The 27,194-nt window shown below is 44.7% G+C and overlaps 1 protein-coding gene across 7 annotated transcripts in view; it reads right to left on the bottom strand.

The window, feature by feature from the left end:
* The window catches only part of RPS6KA2 (ribosomal protein S6 kinase A2), a 382,062-nt gene that overhangs the window by 238,549 nt on the left and 116,319 nt on the right, over positions 1-27,194 (bottom strand). For 2 of the 7 annotated variants that reach the window (XM_029223883.1, XM_029223885.1), the window contains one exon: positions 7,221-7,339. The exons of 4 other annotated variants lie outside the window; for them this stretch is intronic. In XM_029223883.1, coding sequence (XP_029079716.1) covers positions 7,221-7,226 — 6 coding nt within the window. In that variant the 5' untranslated portion in view covers positions 7,227-7,339. Of the gene's footprint in view, positions 1-7,220; positions 7,745-27,194 lie in introns of those variants that run through there. One more of the 7 variants, XM_029223884.1, reaches the window with a different exon arrangement.

The following is a 27,194-nucleotide window of genomic DNA, read 5'->3' on the forward strand; positions in this document are numbered from 1 at the left end:
GGTTTGCTTTTCGCCTTGTGTGTCTCAGACTTGCAGCTGAAGAAACCAGTAACCCAGAAATAGCAATGGGCACAGACCAAAAAAAACCAAGCCCCAACAAAAGCCTGCTGTCTCATGTGAGAAGCCTATTGTCCTCCCTCACCAGGCTGGAACAAGATGCCCCAACACCACCACCAATGCCCAGCGGACACAAAGGCTCCAACCACTGCCCAGTGGTATTGACACCCTTCCCCTTGGTACCAGTGGAGGCTATGAAAACCTGGAATTCTTGCACCCATCCCTGTGGTAGTGAGGTAGACCCTCACTTCCTCTGCTGGAGTGGTGTCCGAGCACGCCTGTTAAACAAGAGCCTTAGATGAGATCCAGAGTTTCATAGCAAAATACCCCAAAAGTCCAGGTTTCGATAAAAAATCACTCATCATACCAAGAACCAGAAAAATCTCAATCAGAGTGAAAAAGGGAACCATGGGTGTCAAACCAAGATGACAAAAATGTGAAGAATTACCTGACAAACATTTCAAAGCAGACATGAAAAAAAAATGCATCCACAAGCAATTTCAAACAGGCTGGAAACGAAAAAAAAAAAAAAAGAAAACTTCAGCAAAGAGATGGAAAGTCTCAGCTAAGAAACAGGAGATATAAAGAAGAACTAAGTGGAAATTTGGAATCTGAAAGGCACAATAACCAAAATAAAAATTCACAGGTTGAGCTCAAGTAGCTGAATGAAGGGAAAAGAGGAAGGAGCGGGTGAGACGGAGAGTTAAGCAATAGAAAACGCTCATCTCAAAGACCTAAAGAAAGAAGAGCAACGTAAACCCAAAGCAAGCACAGGGAAGGACATAAATAAATACAAGGAAATGAATGAGTGAATCAATGAACAGAAAGAAAGAACAGAAATAAATGAAATTGGAAAGAGAAAATCAATGGAACAAAGAACTGTGTTTTTTAAAAGATCAATAAAACTGACAAATCTCTAACAACACTAACAGAAAATAAGAAAGCGAAGACACAGATTACAAATACATCAGGAATGAACGAGGGACATCACTACAGACCCTGCAGACACGGAAAGGTTAACAGGGGAATCCTAGGGACAACTCAGCACACATATTTGACAACATGGATGGAATGGACATGGGGATGGACACACTGCTGGCGTGGTCCACCCCTGGGGTGGATGGACCTCCACAGGAGTCCCACAGACGCTCAAGAAAGAGGCTTGGTGGTCATGGGTGCAGGAAATTCTGGATCCCAGGCACCTGGAGCATAGTCTAGAAGGGAGGGGAACAGAATCTGGAGGAGCACACCTTTAGTGAGGGGCAAGGCCAGTGCAGGCCAGAGGGAGCTTCTAGTACTCAGGGCCCAGGCCCAGGCTCCTCTTGTCCAGGTGTAAGGACTGTACTGATTAAAGATTTTTTTCTTGCTACTGTGAGGGGATGACTGTGAGTTAAAAGATACAGAAGACTACTAGGGATTTGGGGCCAGAGTTAACACCCATCCTGTAGGTTTATATGTGGCTTTATTTAATAAGCATTTATGGGTCTTTGCGATGAGCAGGAGCTGGGCTAAGCTTACAGTCTGGTGGTAAAAGGAGACCCCAGAGGGGCCATGAGAGCGTGGGGAGAGAGGCGCCGCTTGCCTGCAGCACTGGCATGAGCCCCGCACGCCCTGGGGAGGCCACTACTCTCCCCGTGCTGTCTCCATGTGGTCCCACCAAGGTCCACAGCTGTGCTGTGTCCCTACATGTCTAGAAAATTACTGAAGCCGGAGGGCTCTACCGTCTCAGTTCCTCATCCTATATGTCGTCATGATTTCTGTGGATGGACAAACGTGATCTACATGTGGCCACTGAGACATAAAGTTTATCCCGAGTTTTCTTCTTTTACTGGCAAGGAAGTAAGCTACTCAGTATCTCATGGAGGTGGGTTAATTAGAACACACCAGCATGCAGATTTGGGAGCTGAGCATCTGAGACCTTCCACCTGGCAGTTATTCCTGTAACAGCTGTTTGTGTTTAATTACTTGCTCTGCTGCCCTCAGGTGGGAGTGAAGGTTCTGCTGGGAAGAGAGAGGACTCTCCACGAATGAGGTCTGGCTTCCTGACAGCTTATTTAGAATTAAGCCAAAAACCACAGGAACAGATCATGAAAACACAGTCATAAAATCACTAGGAATGATCAGTCTTTCCTCCAAAGCTGCATCATTGATCACGCTCTCCAGGGCTCGGTCCCAAATTTAGTTTTTGATGAGTTTCCATCCTTCCCCTGTAGCACCCTGGCTATCACATCTCCCTGCACAGACGCTCTGCCTCACCACCTACACTCTCCCACCACTGACTTTTACTCACCACCCTAGTCTAAGAATACATTTTTTTCCCCTTCAAAGTGTAGGAACCCTGTAGCCACAGATTGACCTTGTGGCCAGTTGGATTGCTATAAACTAGAAGAACAAAACAAGAGAAAGTAAGTGTAAGAGTTTTTTTAAAAAATCATACTTGATTGAATAAAATGAGAAAAATAAATCTAAGGGATACTGAAGGGCATGACAGAGAGGATTTTTATGAAAAATTGGTACAATCTGTGCAGATGGATTGTGCAAGAAAAATATAGAAAACAGCTACTGCTTTTTGCTCTGTTCTTTTAAACAACAGATGTCTAGATATCTGGGTCATAGCCCTGAGCAGAAATATAAAAACATTCATGCATGATACAGAAGGAAAACAAAGAAGAGGACTATCTAGGAGTGGCTGAAAACACAAAAAGAACAGACAAGGAATGGATGACGAGTCCCAGAAGTGAGATTATTCCAGACCCAATGAGTCATTTGTTCAGATTCACTACATGAGCAAGTGAAAACCACGACACTCCGAGTTTCATGAAAGATTCAGAGTGAAACCAGAAGCAAAAAATAAATAAGACCTTTTTGCCCGAGGGTCAGTTTTGGCCATGTTACTTGCGTAGGTGATGGATGTCATGGTGACCAGCTCACCAGTGCACCCGTCACAGCCCACCAGTCCCCATATCCTGTTGATGTTTTCCACAAAGTCACTCTGCTGTCACCACATTAACCCCATCACTGTGGCCACCACCCAGTCCCAAGCCTCACTGCTTCATGCCTCAACCCCCATGGTAGCTGGTCTGACCCCGCCTCTCCCTCCCAAGTATCTCAAGAGCTCTACTGGGCTAGTTTTCCTGACACCTGCCCCACCGTGTCCATTCCCTGCTCAATCGTCTATGGTGGACCCTTTCTTCCTGACCTGTCCAGTCGTTCCAGCCCCACACAGCTACACTGGTTATATCCCCAACATCCTGCAGGGGGCGAGCAGGGAGGCAAGGTACTTGAGTTTGGATGGTGTGCCACTGGATTGAAACATGGGCACATCCTCATGTGGAAGCAACACTCTGGACCACGTTTGGTTCACAGAAAAGCCTTTGACTCAGAGCTGAGCCCCATAACGCAGGCTCAGGTCTCAAGAAGACAGAGCCATGAGATGGAGGACGAAGGAGGAGAAAGAAAGTATGGGTTGAATTGTGTCCTCCCAAGAGATATGTTGATATCCCAAACCCCAGAACCGGAGAATGTGACCTTACTTGGAAATAGGGTCTTTGCAGATGTAAGTAGCTAGAATGAGGTCATTGGGGGGGCCCTCATCTGATATGATGGGTGTCCTCATAAGACGAGAAGACAGAGACACACAGAGAAAAGAAGGTCCTGTGATGACAAGACAGAAATTGGGGTGATGTGGCTACAAGCCAAGGACTCCAAGGACTGCCCACAACTCTAGAAGCTAAGAGAAAAGCATGGAACAGATTCTTCTTCAGAGCTCTTAGAGGAACCAACTCTGCTGACGCCCTTCAAGTGTGTGGCTGCAGACTTGTGGGAAACTCAATTCCTGCAACGTCACCCAGTCTGTAGACCCTCACGATGGCACACCCAGGACACTATTACCTGTTCCTGGGCAACTTTTTGTCAGAAGGCACAATTTGGCTTCAGCACCATGTGTTGAACCCCGTGTTCTAGACTGTTCTCTATGGTCTGAGGGCCCAGGCCTCATGCTGCCCTGGGCACGTGTGAGGTGGCCACCCTCACCTGGCCTCGTGTCCTGCCATGTGCTTCTCTGGCTTTGGATCCAGCCTAGGGACGTGGTGACATAAACACCGAACCACATCAACACAGTGGTTCATGAGAAGCCCTGGAAAGGCCTCTGCAAGGGGACAGTGAGAACGGGTAGGAGGAACCCTTGTGAGGGAGGCAGCTGTGAGCAGAGCCCCTGCCAACGTTCCTCAGTGCCCTGCTCCACACCTGGGCTCAGGTGAGCTGGCAGGACTCCACTTCAGGAGGAGGGGTTCGGGGCGTGAACTACCCTCCTGGCCCGCAGCTCTCAGGTGGGCATGTGAGCCCTGCCGAGGGAGCCCTACCAGCCCCACCAGCTGCCTTTTATAAAGGAGTATGGGCGGGGTGAGTCAAGGGGGTCAAAGGGTACAAACTCCAGTTATACGGTGAATAGGACTTGGGGATGTAACACACATCTCACGACTATAGTTAATAAGTTGATAACCTGACAGCTGCCAGAAGAGTTCTCGGAAGGTCTCACTGCTGCACACTTGAAACACCGTAAATCAACTAGACTTCAACAACAAACCATTCCAAAAAACAAACAAAAAACAGTCACATCATTACATTAAAATCACTTTAATATTCAACTTGTCTGTCACCCATCAAAACAAATTCTTTAAAAAGCATAGCTTTCATGTGAAATACTCCGTCATAAGCTCAAGGACATTCAGTCTCCAATTTTATTTCTAGAGTGCACAGGAATAAAATGAGTCCTACAGATAATTTGACCTTTTTATAGTAGGTACCAACGACTGAATATCTGTGGGGGTAATTTTATGATTAAAATATAATTTGACCTTTTTATAGTAGGTACCAACGACTGAATATCTGTGCGGTAATTTTATGATCAAAATTTACTTATGCACTTTAGTATTTCACAAACTGGTTAATCAATGCACAAAGAAATGACTCACCATTTTTTAAAAAAGTTCTCATCACCAGAAAAGAAATATGTAACTATATGTGGCAACAGATGTTAAATAAACTTATTGCGGTGATCATTTTGCAATATTTACAAATATCAAATCATTATGTCGTACACCTAAAACTAATATAATGTTATATGTCAATTATATCTCAAAAAAAATCACACAAAAAAATAAAATAAAAGGAACTATACTTATCTAGGAGACTAAATCTGTGAGAATAGCCCAGAAATTCCTGGAGAAGAAGAGGAATGAGAGGCAGCTTATCTTAGCAAATATTAAAATATAATATCTCTCGGTCTTTCGGCTAAGATCAAGTGTAAAATATAATATCAAAAATAGTATGAAAATCGGCAACAAATTTTTGGGTATGACACCAAAGGCACAGGCAGCAAAAGCAAAAACTAAGTGGGACTACGTCAAACTAAAAAGCTTCTACACATCAAAGGAAACCATCAACAAAATGAAAAGTCAACCTACAGGATAGGAGAAAGTATCTGCAAACCATGTATCCGATAAGAGGTTACTATCCAAAATATATACGGAGTTCATACAACTCAACAGCAAAACCAAATCTAATTTAAAAGGGACAGAGAACTGAATAAACATTTTTTCAAAGAAGACATCTAAGTGGCCAACAGGTATATGAAAAGGTGCTGCACATTACTAGCTGTCAAGGAAATGCGAATCAAAACGACACTGAGACATCACCTCCCACCTGTTAGAATGGCCATCACCAAAAAGACATCAAATAACAAGTGTTGTCAAGGATGTGGACCGTTAGTGGAAATGTGACCTGGTGCAGCCACTGTGGAAAGCAGTATGGAGGTTTCTCAAAAAATTAAAAATAGAGCTACCATATGATCCAGGAATCCCATTTTTAGTCATATGTCCAAAAGGAAATGAAAACAGGATCTCAAAGAGATATCTGTAATCCCATGTTCATTGCAATATTACTCACAATAGCCAAGACATGGAAACAACCAACAGACCTAAGCGTCCATCAACAGATTAATGAGTAAAGAAGATGTGTGATATATACATTATTCATTCATGAGGCAGAAGGACATTCTGCCATTTTTAACAAATTGGATGGACCTTGCGGCATTATGCTAAGTGAAATAAGTCCTACGCAGAGAAAGACAAACATTGTATGATATCACTTATATGTGGAATCTAAAAATAGCCAAACTCATAGAGACAGAGAGCAGAGTGATGGCTACCAGGGGCAGGTGCTGGGGAAAACGGGGAGGTGTTGATCTAAGGGTACAAAGATCAGTTATAGGATGAATAAGTTCTGGGGCTGTAATGTACAGCATGGTGACTGTGGTTAATAATACTGTATTATACGTTGGAAGTTACTAAAAGAGTAGAACTTAAATATTCTCACCACAAAAATGAAATGGGAATTATAAGTAGTGATGAAGGTGTTAGCTAACATTATGGTGGTAATCATCTTGTAATACGTGTATCAAATCAACACATTGTACACTTTAAATTTATATAATTTTATTTGTCAATTATATCTGAATAAAGCTGGAAGAAACAGTATGAAGAGGCAGACTAATGTAGAAGAAAAATCCAAAAACAGAGCAGGTATATATGAGTTTAGGACATAAGTGATATCTGTAGTCAGAACAGAAAAGTTATAATAACAAGTGATTAGAGAATAGGTCAGCAATTTGGCAAAAATTAGTTAAATCCCTAGGATACAACTCACAACCTAAAATGCCAGAAAAATCAAAAGTCTAAATGTGACAAATTTAGACCAAAGTATTAAAATAAAACAACATTTATGTCATCCTTTGATGGATGCAACTTTTCAAATGAAATCAAGACTAAATTTAAAACTTTTGGATATCAAAACCAAAATTGAAACAAACTGCAAAAAAAAAATAATTCGTAACATGTATATAACAAAGAGTTAATGTGCCATCTAATGAGCTTATGCAAATTAGTAAGAGAACAAGGAAACTGTTTATAAGCTGAGAAGGGCCCAGTGAGTGGGAGGGACTGGAATTCCAGGACAGAAAATGGGCGGATGGACCAAGCCTGGGAGGAGAGACAAAGGGGGGACAAAGGTGGAAGTTCAAGAACAGGATGGGGGGGAAGGGGGTGGGCACGCTGGACACACAGAGCATATCTGTGTAAGCTCCAGAATGTCCCAGTAATACAAACCGGCATCCTGGAAATGCCCCAGACATTTCATCAGCAGTGCTTTTCGTAACTAGCTCGCTCTTGAGGCAGGTACATTCGACAGAGATTTTCCACTCATGACTGTTTTACTGGGCACTTTGCTACAAAGACAAAAATAGCTTTATGAGTCTACCTTCACTTCCCCTTGAGAGCTTCCTTAGTTACAGGCACAAAGGGAACCAGCGAAGATCTTATCTCCCACAGGCTGCCATTCTGTCTGCAGATAGCAGTTATCAGGGGCTGGCCTTGGGAGGAAGTTACTGCAGGATGGTCCTTAGAAAACAGCGCTCAGCCTTATCTGTCAGGCTGAATTTTAGTTTACAAGGGGAAACCTAAGCCAGTGCGCATCAGGAAAAACTAAAAGCCTTTGAAAATAATTTTCCCTTTAAAAAGACTAAGCGTTCCATGTTTGTTTGAATAGAGTGAATAATCTTAAGACCGTATCAAAATCTAAACCAATACATATTGACTTTTTAACCATACAGTAAAATACAAATATGCCTGAAAATATAAGACAAAAGAGTTTGGGCATATATTCCTCTTAAAATGGTCAAAATAACTTGACCCCAAAACACGGATTAATGAGGTGTTTCTAAGAAAGTAACTAACACATATTTCAACACAGACATATCTCAAAATCTCACCCACTGTTGTAAGATATCTGCACCCTCACACACACACACGGGCAACGTGAACTTGGCAAACACTTTGAGATCAGTTATGTCTCAATAGCTGACCTTGAGGTTATGAAAAGTGAGATCCCAATATTTCTAGACACACTGAACAGGCCTTTTGCTTGCAAATAAAATTGGGGGTGGTGGTAAATAAAAGGTCAACCAGGTTACAAATCCAGCCATTAGATATTTTTCTTACTTGTATGTGTGTCTGTGTACATGTACATATATGTGTGTATTGATAAGTAATTGGACATCTGAAAGTTACTAAGAATGGCAGGAAGCCAAAGAACCTGAGGGTTGTCTAATACCACAGGGATGAAATCCTCAATATTCAACCAGAGGTTGACTCTGAGAGTCAGTGGATTAAAGTCTTCCTGTAGAAGGCAGATAGGAAATATTGTAGGGGCCACCCGGCCTCTGTCACAATCACTTAACTCTGTCACTGCCGCAGGAAAATAGCCATAGACAACAGGTAAATTAATGAGCGAAGCTGGGTTCTGATAATACTTTATTTATGGATGCTGGAATGTGAATTTCACATAATTTTCACGGGTCATGAAATATTCTTTTTTGATTTTTTCCCAGCCATGTAAAAATGTAAAACTCTTTCTAAATTTAAGGAGCACACAGACAGGTGGTGGGCAGTGGCTTGATGACATGGGACTGTGGTGCCTCCATCCCTCGAGGGTCAACAAAGGATGACCACATCAGTGATGAAACTGGGAATGGACGGTAGCCAACCGGTGGGAAGGCCAAGAGGAGGGTCCTGGCCCTTCCTGGGGACCAGAGAGCGGGCCCCTCCTGAGGCCCCTCTCCGCTCTGCTCTGGGGGTGGCCTCTGGTGCTGTCCACTTTCTGGTCTTCCCATGATGCTTTCTGACCCTTCAGTGCCACCTGCTGAAATGGCCCCAGGCACTGACGGAGCCTTCTTCTTTCTCCAAATGTCACACAACCAGAAAGCAGGCGAGGTTTGAGATCAGGTAGAACTTGGAGCAAAACTCCATTTGTTTCGAAGTCATGTATGTGCTGCCCTACTCTGCCTTCTCTCCCATTGAAATACCGTCAATTGAACAACACGTTGTCTCATTTTTCTGTGTATCCACTTCTGTTTTGAATGGTTTTCTTCAACCCCACGATGGATATTCCGGCTCCAGTCCACTGATCGATAATGTATTGTTAAATATATCAGATGAAGGAATGGTTAAATGATGCATCTCAAATTCTGCTCACTTACCATCGAAACACTCATCAACAGCAGATGGCCAGCCAGTGGGCACGCGAACAGATGCTCAACGCCGCTGCCCATCAGGGACATGCAAGTCAAAACCACAATGAGGTATCACCTCACACCCGTCAGAATGGCCGTCATCGGAAAGAACACAAATAACAAACGCCGGAGAGGGTGTGGAGAACAGGGAACCCTCGTGCACTGTTGGTGGGAATGCAAATTGGTGCAGCCACTATGGAGAACAGTACGGAGGTTCCTCAAGAAACTGAAAATAGAACTATTATTTTTTTAAAGATTTACAACATATATTTATTTTATTTTGGCTGCGTTGGGTCTTCATTGCTGTGCACGGGCTTTCTCTAGTTGCGGTGAGCGGGCGCTACTCTTTGTTGCGGTGCGTGGGCTTCTCATTGCGGTGGCTTCTCTTGTTGCGGAGCACGGACTCTCGGCGCATGGGCTTCAGTAGCTGCGGCACGTGGGCTCAGTAGTTGTGGCTGGCAGGCTCTAGAGCACAGGCTCAGTAGCTGTGGCACATGGGCTTAGTTGCTGCGTGGCATGTGGGATCTTCCCGGACCAGGGTTCGAACCCGTGTCCCCGGCGTTGGCAGGTGGATTCTTAACCACTGCCCCACCAGGGAAGTCCTTAGGCCCCTTAAGAGCTGCTTCTTATCACTACTATTAATAAGACTTTCACTTATATAAGCCCTTCTTATTGTAATAACTCAATATATGTATTTAAATAAAATGTAATATAGGCATTTGCGTTAAATATCTATTCATATTTTATTTTAGGTGGTAAGTACTCACATTTGGAAAATCCTGTATAACAATCACTACCATTTAGTGAACTCCTATTATGTGCTAAGAATGTGGTAGCTACTTCATAAACCCTTGAGTTGGGAGCATGATATTAACTAATCTTCCAAGCTCACTACAAAGAGTAATGTTCTAATAATTACAATGAATGGATGAATATGTTAACTCTACAAAAGAACTAATCTCTCCACAATCGAGAGATGGCGTGGAAAGTTGAATACCACTGATGTACTTCTTTTCCCCAAATTAAGCCAGGAGCCCAGAGGAAACCCAAGGCTGTCTCACCCAGAAACAGAGCCGTCAACCTCCACAGAAAACTGCCTTTCAAGAAAAAAGGCATAAGACAAAAAATGCATTATCGAAGGAAATTGAGTCAGTGCTTGAGTGAGAAACTAGCACTGAGTAATTACCAACCTCACTTCTTCCTGTTAAATCATCACGAACTTCCTATCACCTCCCACCAAGAGCCCCAGTGCTCACATAATAAACTCCCATATTTAACCTAAGATATTTGAGAAGAAGATACTTTTTAAGAAGCTGCTTGTTCAATAATAAAGGGTAATTTTGCTGTTAAAAGTCCTGTTATACAAATGTCACAGAAAACGGAAGTGACTTTCCCGGCTTGCATATTTTATAACACCTGAGTTCATACAAATACTCTATGTTATTTTATGAGATGACTAAATTGCTTAACAATTCCCTGAGGATCTCAACTCAAAGTCCGTAGTTAAAATTGGTGTGACTAATAAAGTGGTTTAATTTGGAAACAATTATAGATGAGGGCAAATGAAATAACAAAAGGGTCAATGCCTGAAGCATTATGGTGCCACTTGGACAGAGTTTCCAAAGCGCTCACAGCCACCAACAAAAAGTTAAAGCACCTGAGAGGAAGAGTTATAACCGAGTGAACTTAGAAGAGGATTCGCTGTCCAGGACCCCTGTGTGGAAGGCCACCCTTCGGGAAAACGTCCAAAACATTTGATTCCACACCATGGGGCTGGTGTGAAAGGAGGTTGTGTTGCCGGGGAAGCCAAACAAACACCACGGGTTTCAGGTGGGGTTCAGTGGAGCTGCCGGAAGTCAGTCTGCTTCTGTGTGGACGGAAATAGTCACTTGGTGAGTTTCCTCATCCTTAAAATGAGGAAGTTGGAGCCTACAGGGCTGGGTCCTTCCCAGCTCTGAAATTCTGTCAACTCTAAGGCTACAGCAGGAGACTCTTCGGGCCAGATGGCAGTTAGCAGAACAATGGTCCTGAGATACTCATGCATCATTGTTAACAACAGAAAAAAACCACAGCTCTAAATGCCCATCTATATGGAAATAATAGGTGACGATGCTTGCCAGCTGCTGTTGAAAAGGATAATGGAGAGTTAACCTCCAAGACACGCTGTTGAGGGAAAAAGCAAGTTGCAGTTATGATAATTATATGAATCCTCTCAAAGTACTGCTGTACACTTTATATAATGAAATATACGTTTCTGCAATAAGAAGAAAACCCACTCTAAAGACAGGTACGCTTGGTAGGATGGGAATTTTAGGGCAGGAGTACACTCTATGGTCCAGCAAACTTTCACCTTATCTGTAATGTTTATATTTTGGCAAGGACTTGATATTCAAATAATCATGAAAAATAAATTGCATCTAGGGCATCTGTCATGTAATTTTAGCCGCCCTAAGGCTTCAGTGGTCCAGGTTTATTTGGGAGCTTGGTCCTAAGGAACTGGCCTCCCGCTGGGCTCTCAGGCTCTCTCTCTGGCAGCACCTGCCTCTGGAGCAGCTTCTCCAAGCAGATGTGGAGCCCAGCTACTGGGACCCGGCCCACAGCACCCACTCTGGCCAGCAGGGAGCCCCTGGAGATGTACAGAGCCTGGGTCATGGTCAGTTAGGGACCTCCCGGGCAGTTGAGGGACCTTGAGGGTGGGAGAGCGTGTGAACGGGGTCTTGGATGAGCTTGGAGGACTTTGGGGCCCTGTGTTTTATGGAGAAGAAACTGCAGAGCAGGCATCCAGGTTTGGAGTCAGGACCCCCGGTCTGAGCCCTGCACTGACTAGCAGAGGCTTGGGCATGTGGTGTGGATTCTCTGAGAGCCAGTCTCCTCATCTGGAAAACATGGATAATCATGACCACATTTGTACTTCACACGGTAGGTTTGGGAATCAATGAGACAGGAACATCAGCTGTAGACTGTACAGCGCTTTAACTATGCACCTGTAACAAAATACTGACTTCCCCAAAGACTTCAATATTGTTTAAAGCCACAACTGTCACTACAGAGTAAAGGGAAGCCAACAAAAGAAGAGCTGGCAGGTATGATGCCAACGCCCTGGTGAGTCAGGCAGGATTACAGGGAGGAACAGTGGAGGTGGGCAGGTATCAACGGACTAAACAAACAGTCTTGCAGCCGATGAAAATCTCCCACGTTGTCCATCACGACACACAGAACTTCATGTAGTGGGTGAGGGAGCAGACGCTGCAGTCAGATGCTCAGGTTCAAGTTCCATGTCCACCTATCACTAGCTGTGTGACCTTGGGCAAATTACTTAACCTCTCTGATCTTTGGTTTCCTCCTCTGTAAAATGTAATGATAGTATGACCTCATAAGTTGTTATGAGGATTAAATAAGTTACTACTGATAACGTACTCAGAACAGTGCCTGGCGCGTACATAACAAGTACTGTACCGTATAGTCATTTGTGAAATAAACAGGACAAAACCTCGGTCTTCACGCCCACCACCAGGATGTCCACTACCGAGACCATCTGGACTTTCTTGTACGTTCCCAAGGTGCTTTGTAGCTGATTAAGTACATTTACATGCAGCATCCCATATGGACAGCCTTGTGCCATTCATGGTTTCCTGCTGTTTCCCACTGGCTACCCTGGTTGGCGGATACTTGGTAAGGCGGGGTTTTAAAGTGCCTTGTGAGAACATTCATTCATTCAAACGTTGCAAGGCTCTTTGCTGGGAGCTGCAGAAGACAGAAAGTGGTGGAAGTTACAGGGGTTTTCACGGGGCCGACGATGTAGAAAGGAGCTCTGTCATCTTTGGAGAGAATCTGATTTTGGGCAGCCGGTGGTTCTCATTTCCAGCTCTGTCTTTCACCACCCAGTGAAGACAGTTACAAAAGGAATTGTACCTCCAGCCTGGCATCGCCTCCCCGCAGGGGGCACATGTGGCCAGGCCCTTCTCCTCTGCATCTCTCCATTCTCAAGTCCCTCTCTCACCGAGGATTTCTTTTTTTTTTTTTTAAAGAGGGTGTTAAAGAAAACACAAAAAACTTCTAGAAGATGTAGCTTTTTTTTTTTTTTTTTTTTTTTGCGGTACGCGGGCCCCTCACCGCTGCGGCCTCTCCCGTTGCAGAGCACAGTCTCCAGACGCGCAGGCTCAGCGGCCATGGCTCACGGGCCCAGCCGCTCCGTGGCATGTGGGATCCTCCCGGACCGGGGCACGAACCTGTGTCCCCTGCATCGGCAGGCGGACTCTCAACCACTGCGCCACCAGGGAAGCCCAAAGATGTAGCTTTTTAAATGGCTTTTTGTTTTCTGAGCAAAAATCACATATGAACATGTCAGAACTGCTTAAAAACTAAAGGATAGTGTGCTCTCCTCATAATGCTGGTTGATCCCAGTCGATCTGCGAATGAGTCCTTTCCCCCAAGGCAGAACCCCAAGGAAAGGCCAGCACACGGAGCTGCTCTGGGCTGTTTCCCTGGATGGCAATGGAATTAGCAGAACTGGGAGCTCAAAGTAAGCCCCTTCTTTGTTTTGCAACTTCTGTCCATCAGCTGAGCCATTTGCCTTCAGGGGCCGCCAACTCAGAGCAGAAAGGCAAGTGCCAGAGACCCCCGTCCTTCCATCCAAAAACAGCCCTATTGCTCCTACACGGCTCTGCCTGCTAGGATGCCACCGAAGTACTTAGCTACCCATGTCACACGCATAGTCGTTAGAACAGTCGATTTTATTTGGAATGTCATAGCAGAGTAAATGTAAAATATAGTAAGAAAATAAAACTGAGACAAAATATAATCAGAAAAAAACCCAGAAAATATAAGCAGAATAAATCAGTAGGTGCTGGTTTCCTCAGAGTCTAGTTCTGAAACACTGGACTGCCCAGAAAGGCAATATACAGTTTGGGTACTGGTTACATGGAAGTAGGGAATGGTTCAGAGATCCCCAAAGGTCATTCCAAATTCTGGCTCTGTGTTCTAACCTCTTTTCAAAGTCATGTCAGGGCATGCATGCACTTAGAGGTCAGAGATCCCACTTCTCTTCTTCAAGGGGAAGGAAGGGTTGACAACAGATTTAAGGTGGAGTGTTTTGCAAGGTCCGGCAGACATTCAACAAAGCAGATAAAAAGGAAGAAATGGAGGGGCAGTGGGGATGGGGAAACAGAGGCAAAGCTCGTAGGAAGCCTCACCACATCTTAGGTTCCTCTTTTGGTCGTGAGGACAAATGGGTCATGGCCCTAAAAATACCCGTGCCGCATCCCGAGGCACCAGCTGACCACTGGGTCATACACTATGGAGCTGAGCACCGTCTATCAACCATCCGATGGGAGTAAAATGCTCATTCGATTTGGGTTCACCGTTGGTTCTTTTATCATCCTTTCTCTGCAGTTCTAGAAGAAAAATGCCAGGACCCCTTTCAGTTGGGGTTGCCTGAAGTTTGTTGTGGCCAGAAAGCTTTTTCACTTTCTTTGACCTCGTCCTCCAAAAGATCTGGTGCTTTGTGCATCCCTTTTGGAGATTTGCCCTTCTTCCGTCTACTGAGATTTTACTTTCAATTATTCTTCTATTTCTGTGGGATCAACCACTTCATTTTCAGTTCATGAATCCTGTTCCTTTCTGCATTTCTGGAGTAATTTCAGCCACTCTTCTTTGAGCAGCCCCACTCCTCATGACTTCACGTGGCACCGACCCCTCCCACCTTGGTCCATCCCTGTACTGGGGTCCTCGGGGAGATCTGCATGCTGACCGCAATCTTCTGGGCCTGTATTCCCAGGGGGAATTACAGAGACGTTCTGTAAAGATGAACAGTACAAGGGCCTAGAATACTGTCTGAATAGGGACCAGATAAGGTAGTACACAAAACCACAGGTGAGTTAGGGAAGGTGTGCCTTCAGAAGGACCCAGCTCAGTGTTAAGAGCCTAGGCCGTGGCCAAGGGTCCTGTCCCTGGCTCGGTGAAGAATCTCCAAGGTCCCCCTTCTGAAAAGTAAAACCCTAACTCCTCAGGACCAATGAGACGCCATGTGGACGCATACAAACCTACCGATACATACATGTGTGTGTGACGTAGACATGAAGAGAGAGACAGAGAGAGAAATCCACACCGGAAAACAGACTCTACCTGCCTTTGAAGCATCCACAAAGCATATTAGGGAAATATACTCTGATTTTTGTCCTCAGAGAAAAGCTCTGTCATTTCCTAAAAGTAGCTTCAGTTCAGACCATAGTCTCTGATCACAGCGTATTCTCTGGTCACAAATAATGTCCTCACTTTTTTTTCATTTTCCTTCTGCAATTTGACTCCAGCTGCCCCCTTGAAGAACGGACACCAGCCCCCTGGAGCTGCTGGTGGTCCCCAGGGTGCAGGGTGATGACAGGTGGATCTGACACACTTTGGGGGCAAGGAGAGTGCTGGGGAGACCAATGTATCCCAACAGAGGCGAGCTGGAATTTCCTAACTTGGGGATTCTTTGCTCTTGTATTTTTGGCAGGTTTTGCTTCATGGCTTTTGACGCTGCTGCTTGATTTATGGCTTCATGACAGTTAGAACTTCATTATCGATTGTACCTTTATCGTCATAACGAGTGTCGTTTAATGTCCTTGCCTTGAACCTTCTTTGTTATGCATCTTGCAGACTTTGCTTCCCTTTTTATTTGAAATCCTTTTAGTCCAGACTTTTAGAGTCAATCTTTCACAGATACACTATTTAGGATGCATTTTTTAAATACAAATAGGTAGGTTTTGTTTTTTAACTTAATCTGAGAATGTTTTAAATGTATGTTTAACCCATTTATATGTTTTGAAATGACAGCTATGCTAGGTCTTAATTTTGTTGTCATATTTCATATCATATTTCTCGGTTTTCTTGTTTCTTTTGTTTTCTGTGTTTTGTCACTTGTCTGTTTCCTGAGTTTTGTCCTTTGTTAGCTTGGACCACTTGTTTTAATTAAACAGTTTTATGATAAATGTAAACATTTATCCCTGATTCATCAATCTTAGACAGACTCCCTTGGTGACCTAGTTTGAAAGACAAACATGTTTGCTTACTTCCTCCACCTCCCCTCTACCTTTCATTTCTGGTTTATTAAATCACAATATTTAATTTTTCTAGTAATTCAAAAACTTTACGCTTGATTTATCAACTTGAAATACTTTCTCCTGACTCGTGGCTCTGAGCGTTGAAGAGACAGATGCAGGCTTTTCCCACCTCATCTTCCCCATCCCATGTCTGCTCGTTCCGATTTTACATGGTTCAAGTCGGTGACATTTACGTTCTCTTCTAGAACAAAATCCCGCAGTTATTTGGCTTTGATTCTGTATTTAAATAGACTCAATGTTTTCTATTTTCCATGGCTTTCCCTATATCCCTTAGCTTGCTGGGCTTAATTTAAATTTTTTTTTTTTTTTAAAGAAAGGCTTATTAACATTGCACCATTACCTGATTTCTCCTTTATTTAAAAAAATGTCTCAAGGGAAGGGATATGGGGATATATGTATATTATGTAGCTGATTCACTTTGCTATACAGCAGAACACAACATTGTAAAGCAATTATACTCCAATGAAGATGTTAAAAAAAAAAAAGTCTCAATTTTCCTTATCTTTGAAGACAACCTAGGTCCAGAGCTACATTTTTATGTATGTATTATGCCACCACATGTTTTCTCTTTTAAACATAACATTTGGAAAAACTGTATGTATTATAGCATCCTAAGTTCTACAACTTATTTTTTAATCTTTATTTATAATGTATCAAGGTGACCAACTTGTTGAAAATTATGACTGAAAATCATCTGAGATAACCTGAACGTTCAGATAATGGTTTAAGAATCTTACATATCAAAAGACAAATATTCGGGCTTCCCTGGTGGCGCAGTGGTTGAGAGTCCGTCTGCCGAGGCAGGGGACACGGGTTCGTGCCCTGGTCCGGGAAGATCCCACATGCCGCAGAGCGGCTGGGCCCGTGAGCCATGGCCGCTGAGCCTGCGCATCCGGAGCCTGCACGTCCGGAGCCTGTGCTCCGCAACGGGAGAGGCCACAACAGTGAGAGGCCCGCGTACGGCAAAAAAAAAAAAAAAAAAAAGACAAATATTCAAACTTGTATTTGATTTAAAAAATTGATGGTGAACATGATCAACTCTTGACTTGCTTCCACATTCTATTATGAGCAAACTTTGTCTTAGCTTTCTCAAGACCTAGATCTTGTTAGGTGCTAAAACTGCCTTTTATGTCTAAGTTACTGGAAGTAAAATACTTGCAATCACTTTGAAGGTACCATCACAGAATTCATGTAACTGTGATGGGTAAAACACAGCTGAGGACAGTCAATCCTCTATCAAAGAGTGTGACCAAAGCCCTAAAAGGAAAACTCCCCTTTCTGAGTGAAAACGTCCTACGAACACGTTGAGCTTGGTTGGTTGAGCTTGGCTGCGACAGGCTGTGCCTTTCTCTCTCTCCCCTATTCTACGGCCACGTGGAGAAGCCAGGGTTTGCTTTTATACACATTGTCCATTTATGTATCAAGCTTTTATTCAAGCTCAGAATCTGACAGCCCTGCTCTTCTGCTGTTGAGCAGTTAGATCAGGAGAGTTGAAGGAGGGAAAGACCCACTCACAGGGGAGAGGAAGCAGGCGACGGTCTCCGGCAAAGTGCAGAAGTGCTGGGGGAGAGGCCAGGGTTGCTCCCTGGAGAAAGAAGGCGGCCAGACAGCTGGACGTGCTGGACGTCCTGCAGGACACAGACTCAGCCTGGAGCGAGGACAGGTGGCAGGGTGTCCTTTCCATTATGTCTCCTCATTTATTTCGGCTCAAGTACCTCTGAAACCCCCGAGATGAGCCGCCTTCCTGCTGCTGGTCCTAGAAGTGCCGAGAGGTGCCCAGCGTCCCAGTCACTCTCAAGAGGAGACCCGGGCTCTTGCTCCACAGAGAAGGCCAGGGCCGTACGGCGCGAGTCGCCCGTTACCCATCCTCCACCCTCGGGTCTTCTGGACTCTCCCACGCCCACCCCGCCTGCTGCTTCCCGACTCTGTCCCAGCCCTGGAACCTGCATCCACTGGTGTCCCTTCTAGTTACCATTCTGGGCAGCCCTGCCCGTCCGAGTCCACCCCCCACTGCACCACCTGCTTTGCCCCTTTGCTCAGCAGGCTCTGACCCCTCATCTGCCTTTCCCGATGGCCCCCCAAGCCCAGCCCTCGCCCCAGCGACCTCTCTGTCACACGCCCCTCGACTTCCTCCTGCCCTCTCACCATGCTTTCCACCACCTCAGTCCTTTACGGCCCCTCCCCTCCCCAGGGGTGACCCCTGCTGCTCGCCCTGGGGACATCCATCCAGTGATGTGGCTTCTACTGCCACTTACATGTCAAAAATTCATCTTCTCCCTCAAGCTGCCATTTAAGTCCTAACTTCTAAAATCTGCATTTCTAAACGTCACCTGGAGACTCAGGAAGAAAGTACCCCAGAAATCTCAAAAGCAACACGTCTGACAATAAACTTACCTCCTTCCCCCCAAATAGATTTCCTATCTTAAGTAGCATCACAGTCTCCCCGCTCACCCAGGCTAAAGACTGGGGTCTGATTTGGGGCTCTTGCTTTTGCACTATTGCATTCCATTAGTCATAAACGCTTCTCAAGTCTACCCGCGAGGCTCTAACACGCACGTGTCCCCAGCCATGTTGTCCTCCAGCCCCCCTCCCCCTGCCCATCTCACCTGGGCACTGACCTGGAGTCCAGACTCCTGGGTTCCTGAAATAGGGAAGTAAGTGCTCAATCCATTTTGCCAAATGAATGAACTGAATGGGTGTGAAGTCCAGGGATAATAAATTCCCATCTGCATCCAGCACTTCTCAACCTCTAAGCACTCAGGAAGTGCACGCCTGTGCAAGTTGACTCTTCCCCAGCAGTGTTCCTGCCACAGTCGCTGACGTTGCCACACTCAGCGACCTTACCCCCATGAGGCGGAAACCCTGGCAATGGGCAAGCCATCTGACTCCCCTGTGCTGCAGGACCCTGACCAAGTGGGACCCAGGGGAGTTGACAGCAAAGAGAACCACTTCTCCTTCCACAAGCAGGTCCCCTTGCACATAGACAAACAAGGAAAAACTTCTTTTATTATAAAAGGAAAAAGCTCTCCCCTTCAAAAGTGGTGCTCAGCTTTCTAACGCAGGCATCTGATACACAAGGATGACCCGGACCGACCTGACAGGCTGCTTCATTCCCTGAACATTGAACCTGCTGGAGCATCACTGCTCATGCCTCCCTGTTGGAAGCGTCCCTAGGGGTGGAGAGAACATAATGTAAACACAGCGTTTGCTTGCTATCTGAAATAAGTGTCTTTCTTAATATGCCAGATAAAATTAAAAGTACATTGCAGATAGCTCAAGACAGCGGAGGAGTCAGACGTGGAGATCACCTTCCTCCCCACAGATACACCAGAAATACATCTACACGTGGAACAACTACACGTGGAACAACTCCTACAGAACAGCTACTGAACGCTGGCAGAAGACCTGAGACCTCCCTAAAGGCAAGAAGCCCCCCACATACCTGGGTAGGGCAAAAGAAAATAGAATAAACAGAGACAAAAGGATAGGGACGGGACCTGCACCAGCGGGAGGGAGCTGTGAGGGAGGAAAGGTTTCCACACATTAGAAGCCCCTTTGCGGGCGGAGGCTGCAGGTGGCGGAGGGGGAAGCTTCGGAGCCACGGAGGAGAGCGCAGCCACAGGGGTGTGGAGGGCAAAGCAGAGAGATTCCCGCACAGAGGATCGGTGCTGACCGGCACTCACCAGCCCGAGAGGCTTGTCTGCTCCCCCGCCGGGGCGGGCGGGGCTGGGAGCTGAGGCTCGGGCTTCGGTCGGAGCGCAGGGAGAGGACTGGGGTTGGCGGCGTGAACACAGCCTGCAAGGGGTTAGTGCACCACGGCTGGCCAGGAGGGAGTCCAGGAAAAGTCTGGACCTGCCGAAGAAGCATTGTTTCGGGGTGCACGAGGAGAGGGGATTCAGAGAGCTGCCTAAACGAGCTCCAGAGACAGGTGCGAGCTGCGGCTAAAAGCGCGGACCCCAGAGACGGGCATGAGACGCTAAGGCTGCTGCTGCCACCAACAAGAAGCCTGTGTGCGAGCACAGGTCACTCTCCACACCCCCCTTCCGGGGAGCCTGTGCAACCCGCCACTGCCAGGGTCCCGGGATCCAGGGACAACTTCCCCGGGAGAACGCACGGCGCACCTCAGGCTAGTGCAACGTCACGCCGGCCTCTGCCACCGCAGGCCCGCCCCGCACTCCGTGCCCCTCCCTCCCCACGGCCTGAGTGAGCCGGGGCTCCCGAATCAGCGGCTCCTTTAACCCCGTCCTGTCTGAGCGAAGAACAGATGCCCTCCGGCGACCTTCACGCAGAGGCAGGGCCAAATCCAAAGCTGAGCCCCTGGAGCTGTGAGAACAAAGAAGAGAAAGGGAAATCTCTCCCAGCAGCCTCAGGATCAGCGGATTAAATCTCCACGATCAACGTGATGTACCTGCATCTGTGGAATACATGAATAGACAACGAATCATCCCAAATTGAGGAGATGGACTTTGAGAGCAACTGTAGACTTGGGGTTTGCTTTCTGCATCTAATTTGTTTCTGGTTTTATGTTTATCTTAGTTTAGTACTTAGAGCTTATTATCATTGGTAGATTTATTGATTTGGTTGCTCTCTTCCTTTTTTTTAAATATATATATTTTTTCTTTTTCACCTTTTGTGAGTGTGTATGTGTATGCGTCTTTGTATGATTTTGTCTGTAGCTTTGCTTTTACCATTTGTCCTAGTGTTCTGTCTGCTTTTTGTTTTTTCTTTTTTTCTTTTTAGTAGTTAATAGTGCTTGTTATCATTGGTGGATTGGTTTTTTGGTTTGGTTGCCCTCTTCTTTCTTCCTTTCTTTCTTTTTTTAATTACTTTTTTATTTTTAATAATAGTTTTTATTTTAATAACTATTTTATTTTTCTTTCCTTCTTTCTTTCTTTTTCTTTCCTCCCTTTTCTTCTGAGCCATGTGGCTGACAAGGTCTTGGTGCTCTGGCCGGGTGTCAGGCCTGAACCTGTGAGATGGGAGAGCCGAGTTCAGGACACTGGTCCACCACAGACCTCCCAGCCCCACATAATATCAAACGGCGAAAGCTCTCTCTCAGAGATCCCAAACTCAATGCTAAGACTCAGCTCCACTCAACGACCAGCAAGCTCCAGTGCTGGACACCCTATGCCAAACAACTAGCAAGAAAGGAACACAACCCCACCCATTAGCAGAGAGGCTGCCTAAAATCATAATAAGTTCACAGACACCGCAAAACACGCCACCGGACGCGGTCCTGCCCACCAGAAAGACAACATCCAGCCTCATCCACCAGAACACGGGCACCAGCCCACTCCAAGAGGAAGCCTACACAACCCACTGAACCAACCTTACCCAATGGGGACAGACACCAAAAACAACGTGAACTGTGAACCTGCAGCCTGCGAAACGGAGACCCCGAACACAGTAAGTTAAGCACAATGAGAAGACAGAGAAACACACAGCAGATGAAGGAGCAAGGTAAAAACCCACCAGACCTAACAAATGAAGAGGAAATAGGCAGTCTACCTGAAAAAGAATTCAGAATAATGACAGTAAAGATGATCCAAAATCTTGGAAATAGAATGGAGAAAATACAAGAAACGTTTAACAAGGACCTAGAAGAACTAAAGAGCAAACAAACAATGATGAACAGCACAATAAATGAAATTAAAAATTCTCTAGAAGGAATCAATAGCAGAAAAACTGAGGTAGAAGAATGGATAATGGACCTGGAAGATAAAACAGTGGAAATAACTACTGCAGAGCAGAATAAAGAAAAAAGAATGAAGAGAATTCAGGACAGTCTCAGAGAACTCTAGGATAACATTAAATGCACCAACGTTCAAATTATAGGGGTCCCAGAAGAAGAAGAGAAAAAAAAAAGGGGGCTGAGAAAATATTTGAAGAGATTATAGTTGAAAACTTCCCTAATATGGGAAAGGAAATAGTCAATCAAGTCCAAGAAGCACAGAGAGTCCCATACAGGACAAATCCAAGGAGAAACATGCCAAGACACATATTAATCAAACTATCAAAAATTAAATACAGAGAAAAAGTATTAAAAGCAACAAGGGAAAAGCAACAAATAACATACAAGGGAATCCCCATAAGGTTAACAGCTGATCTTTCAGCAGAAACTCTGCAAGCTAGAAGGAAGTGGCATGACATAATTAAAGTGATGAAAGAGAAAAACCTACAACCAAGATTACTCTACCCAGCAAAGATCTCATCCAAATTCGATGGAGAAATTAAAACCTTTACAGACAAGCAAAGCTAAGAGAATTCAGCACCACCAAACCAGCTTTACAACAAATGCTAAAGGAAATTCTCTAGGCAGGAAACACAAGAGAAGGAAGAGACCTACAATAACAAACCCAAAACAATTAAGAAAATGCTAATAGGAACACACATATCAATAACTACTTTAAATGTAAATGGATTAAATGCTCCAACCAAAAGACATAGACTGGCTGGATGGATACAAAAACAAGACCCGTATATATGCTGTCTACAAAAGACCCACTTCAGACCTATGGACACATACAGAATGAAAGTGAGGGGATGGAAAAAGATATTCCATGCAAATGGAAATCAAAAGAAAGCTGAAGTAGCAATTCGCATATCAGACAAAAAAGACTTTAAAATAAAGACTATTACAAGAGACAAAGAAGGACACTACATAGTGATCAAGGGATCAATCCAAGAAGAAGATATAACAATTGTAAATATTTATGCACCCAACATAGAAGCACCTCAATACATAAGGCAAATGCTAACAGCCATGAAAGGGGAAATCGACAGTAACACAATCATAGTAGGAGACTTTAACACCCAACTTTCACCACTGGACAGATCATCCAAAATGAAAATAAATAAGGAGACACAAGCTTTAAATGATACACTAAACAAGATGGACTTAATTGATATTTATAGGACACTCCATCCAGAACCAACAGAATACACTTTCTTTTCAAGTGCTCATGGAACATTCTCCAGGATAGATCATATCTTGGGTCACAAATCAAGCCTTGGTAAATTTAAGAAAATTGAAATTGTATTAAGTACATTTCCATCCACAACACTATGAGACTAGACAGCAATAACAGGAAAAAAACTGTAAAAAATACAAACACATAGAGGCTAAACAATACATTACTAAATAACCAAGAGATCACTGAAGAAATCAAAGAGGAAATCAAAAAATACCTAGAAACAAATGACAATGAAAACACGATGACCCAAAGCCTATGGGATGCAGCAAAAGCAGTTCTAGAGGGACTTTATAGCAATACAATCCTACCTGAAGAAACAAGAAACATCTCAAATAAACAACCTAACCTTACACCTAAAGCAATTACAGAAAGAACAAGAAAACCCGGAAGTTAGCAGAAGGAAAGAAATCATAAAGATCAGATCAGGAATAAATGAAAAAGAAATTAAGGGGGGCTTCCCTGGTGACACAGTGGTTGAGAGTCTACCTGCTGATGCAGGGGACGCGGGTTCGTGCCCCGGTCCGGGAAGATCCCACATGCCGTGGCGCGGCTGGGCCCGTGAGCCATGGCCGCTGAGCCTGCGCGTCCAGAGCCTGTGCTCCGCAACGGGAGAGACCACAACAGTGAGAGGCCCGCGTACCACAAAAAAAAAAAAAAAAAAAAAAAAAAGGATGCTATCTCTACATTAATTCTTTTTATCATCCACTGGACTTCTAGAGCATTTTAAATGAAACTTTCATTATTTTTAACGAGGATAAAGTTCTGCCATTTCTGTCCAGGAATCTCGGGATTGAAAAGAACACAGAGGCCATCTAGATGCATTTTAGATACAAAACCCCCTTTAGGATGGCCCTTCCCTAGCATCACTCAGGTACCTGCTCTTCAAAAAGAGCCAAGAATGGGGAGTCCACTGTCTCCGGAGGTAACTCCAGCCCTGGCTGTGATGGAGGAGCTGCGACCTTGCTCTAAAACTGACTGGCTCCCCCCAACCCCTTCTCCACATTTGTTCCTGTTTTATCCACTGGACCTGAACAGAATAAACTTAATTGGGTTCCCACATTAGCACCTCAAAGATTCTAGCCCAGCTACGCATTCTAGCCCCCCAACCACAATTTTTATAAAACCTGTCGCCAGGCCCCTTCCTCACGATTCTGGTGACTTTGGGGTGTTCTCCATCATGCCAAGTGTCCTTAGAGCTTTCTGCATCTTGCTCGTGGCTCAGATGCACCACTAAGGGCAGCATCCAAGCAATAAACGTTATGGATTATGAAAAATAATTTCTTAAGTAGAAAAGAACTTAGTAACTAAATATACTACACTTTTGGCCAACTATGAAAAGAAAACGTACCCAACTTTCCCAGTTTTGCCACGCAGTCAAAAGAGAATTTGATTGATCCTATTATTCATCCGGAGCATGGTCTTATTTTGATTAAGAAAGTTTACAGGGTTCTTCTGATACTTTTTAATTAAAATTTTAAAACTTATCTTTGTTCTTTGAATGATAGTTTTTAGAAGTTTTACTCTCTCAAGCCTTTGTTTCCTTTCTTGAGAGACAATTATTTGCTGAGTAAGTAATTTACACGGTCATCTTATTTGACCTTCAAAGTGACCCGAGGTCCTCACATACCAGTTGTGTAACCTGGTCTCGGGGAGGTGGGGACACAGCCAGCGGGGAAGCTCCCACTCTCAGGAGAGCTGGGCCCTCTCGGGTGCTCAAGCTTCAGCTGTCGTCAAGCCGGACGCGATCTTCACTACAAATATTTACTTGAATGACCCGGTAAGGTTACTAGTCTCCTAGGTTTGGAAGCGGGGTCCCGTTCCTGTCTGCCGCGGAGGGTGGCACGGCCAGGTGCCGTGCTGTCCTAGGACAACTGTGGGGCGGGACAGCAAAGGTTGAGAGGGAGAGCAAAGTCATCAGCTGTGGCTTTGGTGTCATTTCTAATAAAGTCTATAAACACAGATACAGTATTTTCTTAATGGAAGTTTATTAAAAAGTTACTGGGATTTCTGACTCCTTCCTCTTGACTGACTAGCCCGACAAGCTACTCGGAATCAGTGTAGCCTGTGGGAAGGGCAACCTTTACCTTACTTACAGAGCTGTAGAGCATCGGACAGGAAGGCACAGTGGAGATCGCAACCGCACGTCTTAAACCATCCAGGCTGTCTTCGTGAGAAAGGACGTGAGCATGTCTATAGGCTCAATGGGTGCACCAATAGAAAGGGAGAACTTTGGTGATACAGGAGAGGTGGTAAAATGAACAAAATAAGGTTTCAAAGGATGCTGCAGGGTAGGGCAGAGCTGCCGCGTTAGGGGGTGTGGACCTCAAATAGGAAGAGGGCCCTTGGTCGCAGAGGCTGTGCACAGTAAGTGAACGTGGGTCCAGGCAAAGATTCATTCATTAAGAGAGACAGGAAGTTGAGGTCATCTGACGGACTGCAAATGGATTGCTGTTTTCTCCAACAATAGGAGGTGAGGCCATTTGTTTAGAAGTTGGAGGGCCTTGAAGAGAGATGACAGTTTCAGGGGGCCCCTGACAAACAGGCAAGAGAATGGCGCACGGCTTGAGCTCGAGGACAAGAGATTAGCTGTTCTTCTTCCTGCTCTTTTCCAATGCCTTTAACAGTACGTGATCACTCTTACCACCCAGTTTTCTCTTTCTCTTTAGCAGAGGTCTGAGCTTTTGACCTGGGCCCTTTGGATTGAGTGTTTACACTGCAATGGGTTACAGAGTTTTCTCCTGAAGCGCCATCTACTCCAGTGTCAGGTAAATGGGTTCTCCTCCCCTTGCTCAGACTCCAAGACACAGACATGAGGTGTCGGCAATCGCATCAGCATCTTACACTTCAGGAGGATGTCACTACTCTGTGCGCGTGAGCATCGAGTCATAAAGCAATTAGGAGGTTCCAGCCGTCATTTCCTTTATGTGCCAATTAACTCAGTCATTATTCATTAAGGGTGTTAAGAGACCTAATGAACTTCCACACAGGTACACGGGCCCTGACAGCACCGTCAGAGTAGCCATGACAGGTGTGTTTTCACACTTGCTCACGGGAACAAGAGCGTGTGTTGCTGAACTCAGCACACCTGACAGGGATGCTGAGCCAGTGTTGAGCGAAGCCGTGCTTTATTTATACAGCAGTTCCGCTTTCGGGGGTATTTAAATATTTTATAAATTTGTCTCATGAAATATTAAGCAACCTCACCTTTCTCATGACAGCCTTTTCATACACAGAACGATAAAATATCGCAGATTTGAAAAGTTCCTATCTCCTTGTTTCCACAATCAGTAGAACATTACTCCAACAGAAAGGAGTCTCAGGTTACAAACTATAAAACTCTGCACCTATATCCTTGTGCAACTTTACATTCAGTTTCTGAGTCTTGGTTCACGGCAAGACGATCTCAGATTAAATTTCCATCTAATCTGAAAGAACGCTGAGAAGTCCTTTTGCTTGTCCATATGGGAGAGCCATCGACAGCATAAGGAACACTGGCAATGACTGTCCTTTGTTCCCCAGCTGCTCTGCTTTTAGGCACATGCCATAGATGCACAAGGAAATGAGTTGATGGCAATGATTTGCAACACAAAATAATAATAACACCAAAAAAGGAAAAAATCCTGAATGTCTACAGGTGAGAGAATTGATAAAAATACCCTCATGATGGACTAGTCTACGTTTACGGGGACACTACAACAGAGAGCTCTGGAAAGCTAAGAGAGTATAAAGCAGTATAATGTATGATTTATGGGTACAAATTGAATCCCACTGAAAAATGTACTGACTGTTTTATTAAAAATATGTTATGTAGATTCCCAAATGATAAACTTCATGGTAAAACTCCCTGAAACAGCCAGACCCATCAACAAATGCAGAACAACCAATTTTCTAGTTGTTTACCACTGAAATGACATTAATCATATACAAATAATTTGGAAA

The sequence above is a fragment of the Monodon monoceros genome, unplaced genomic scaffold, assembly GCF_005190385.1.
Source record: "Monodon monoceros isolate NGI ecotype Baffin Bay Population unplaced genomic scaffold, NGI_Narwhal_1 Super_Scaffold_15, whole genome shotgun sequence".
Taxonomy (NCBI): domain Eukaryota; kingdom Metazoa; phylum Chordata; class Mammalia; order Artiodactyla; family Monodontidae; genus Monodon; species Monodon monoceros.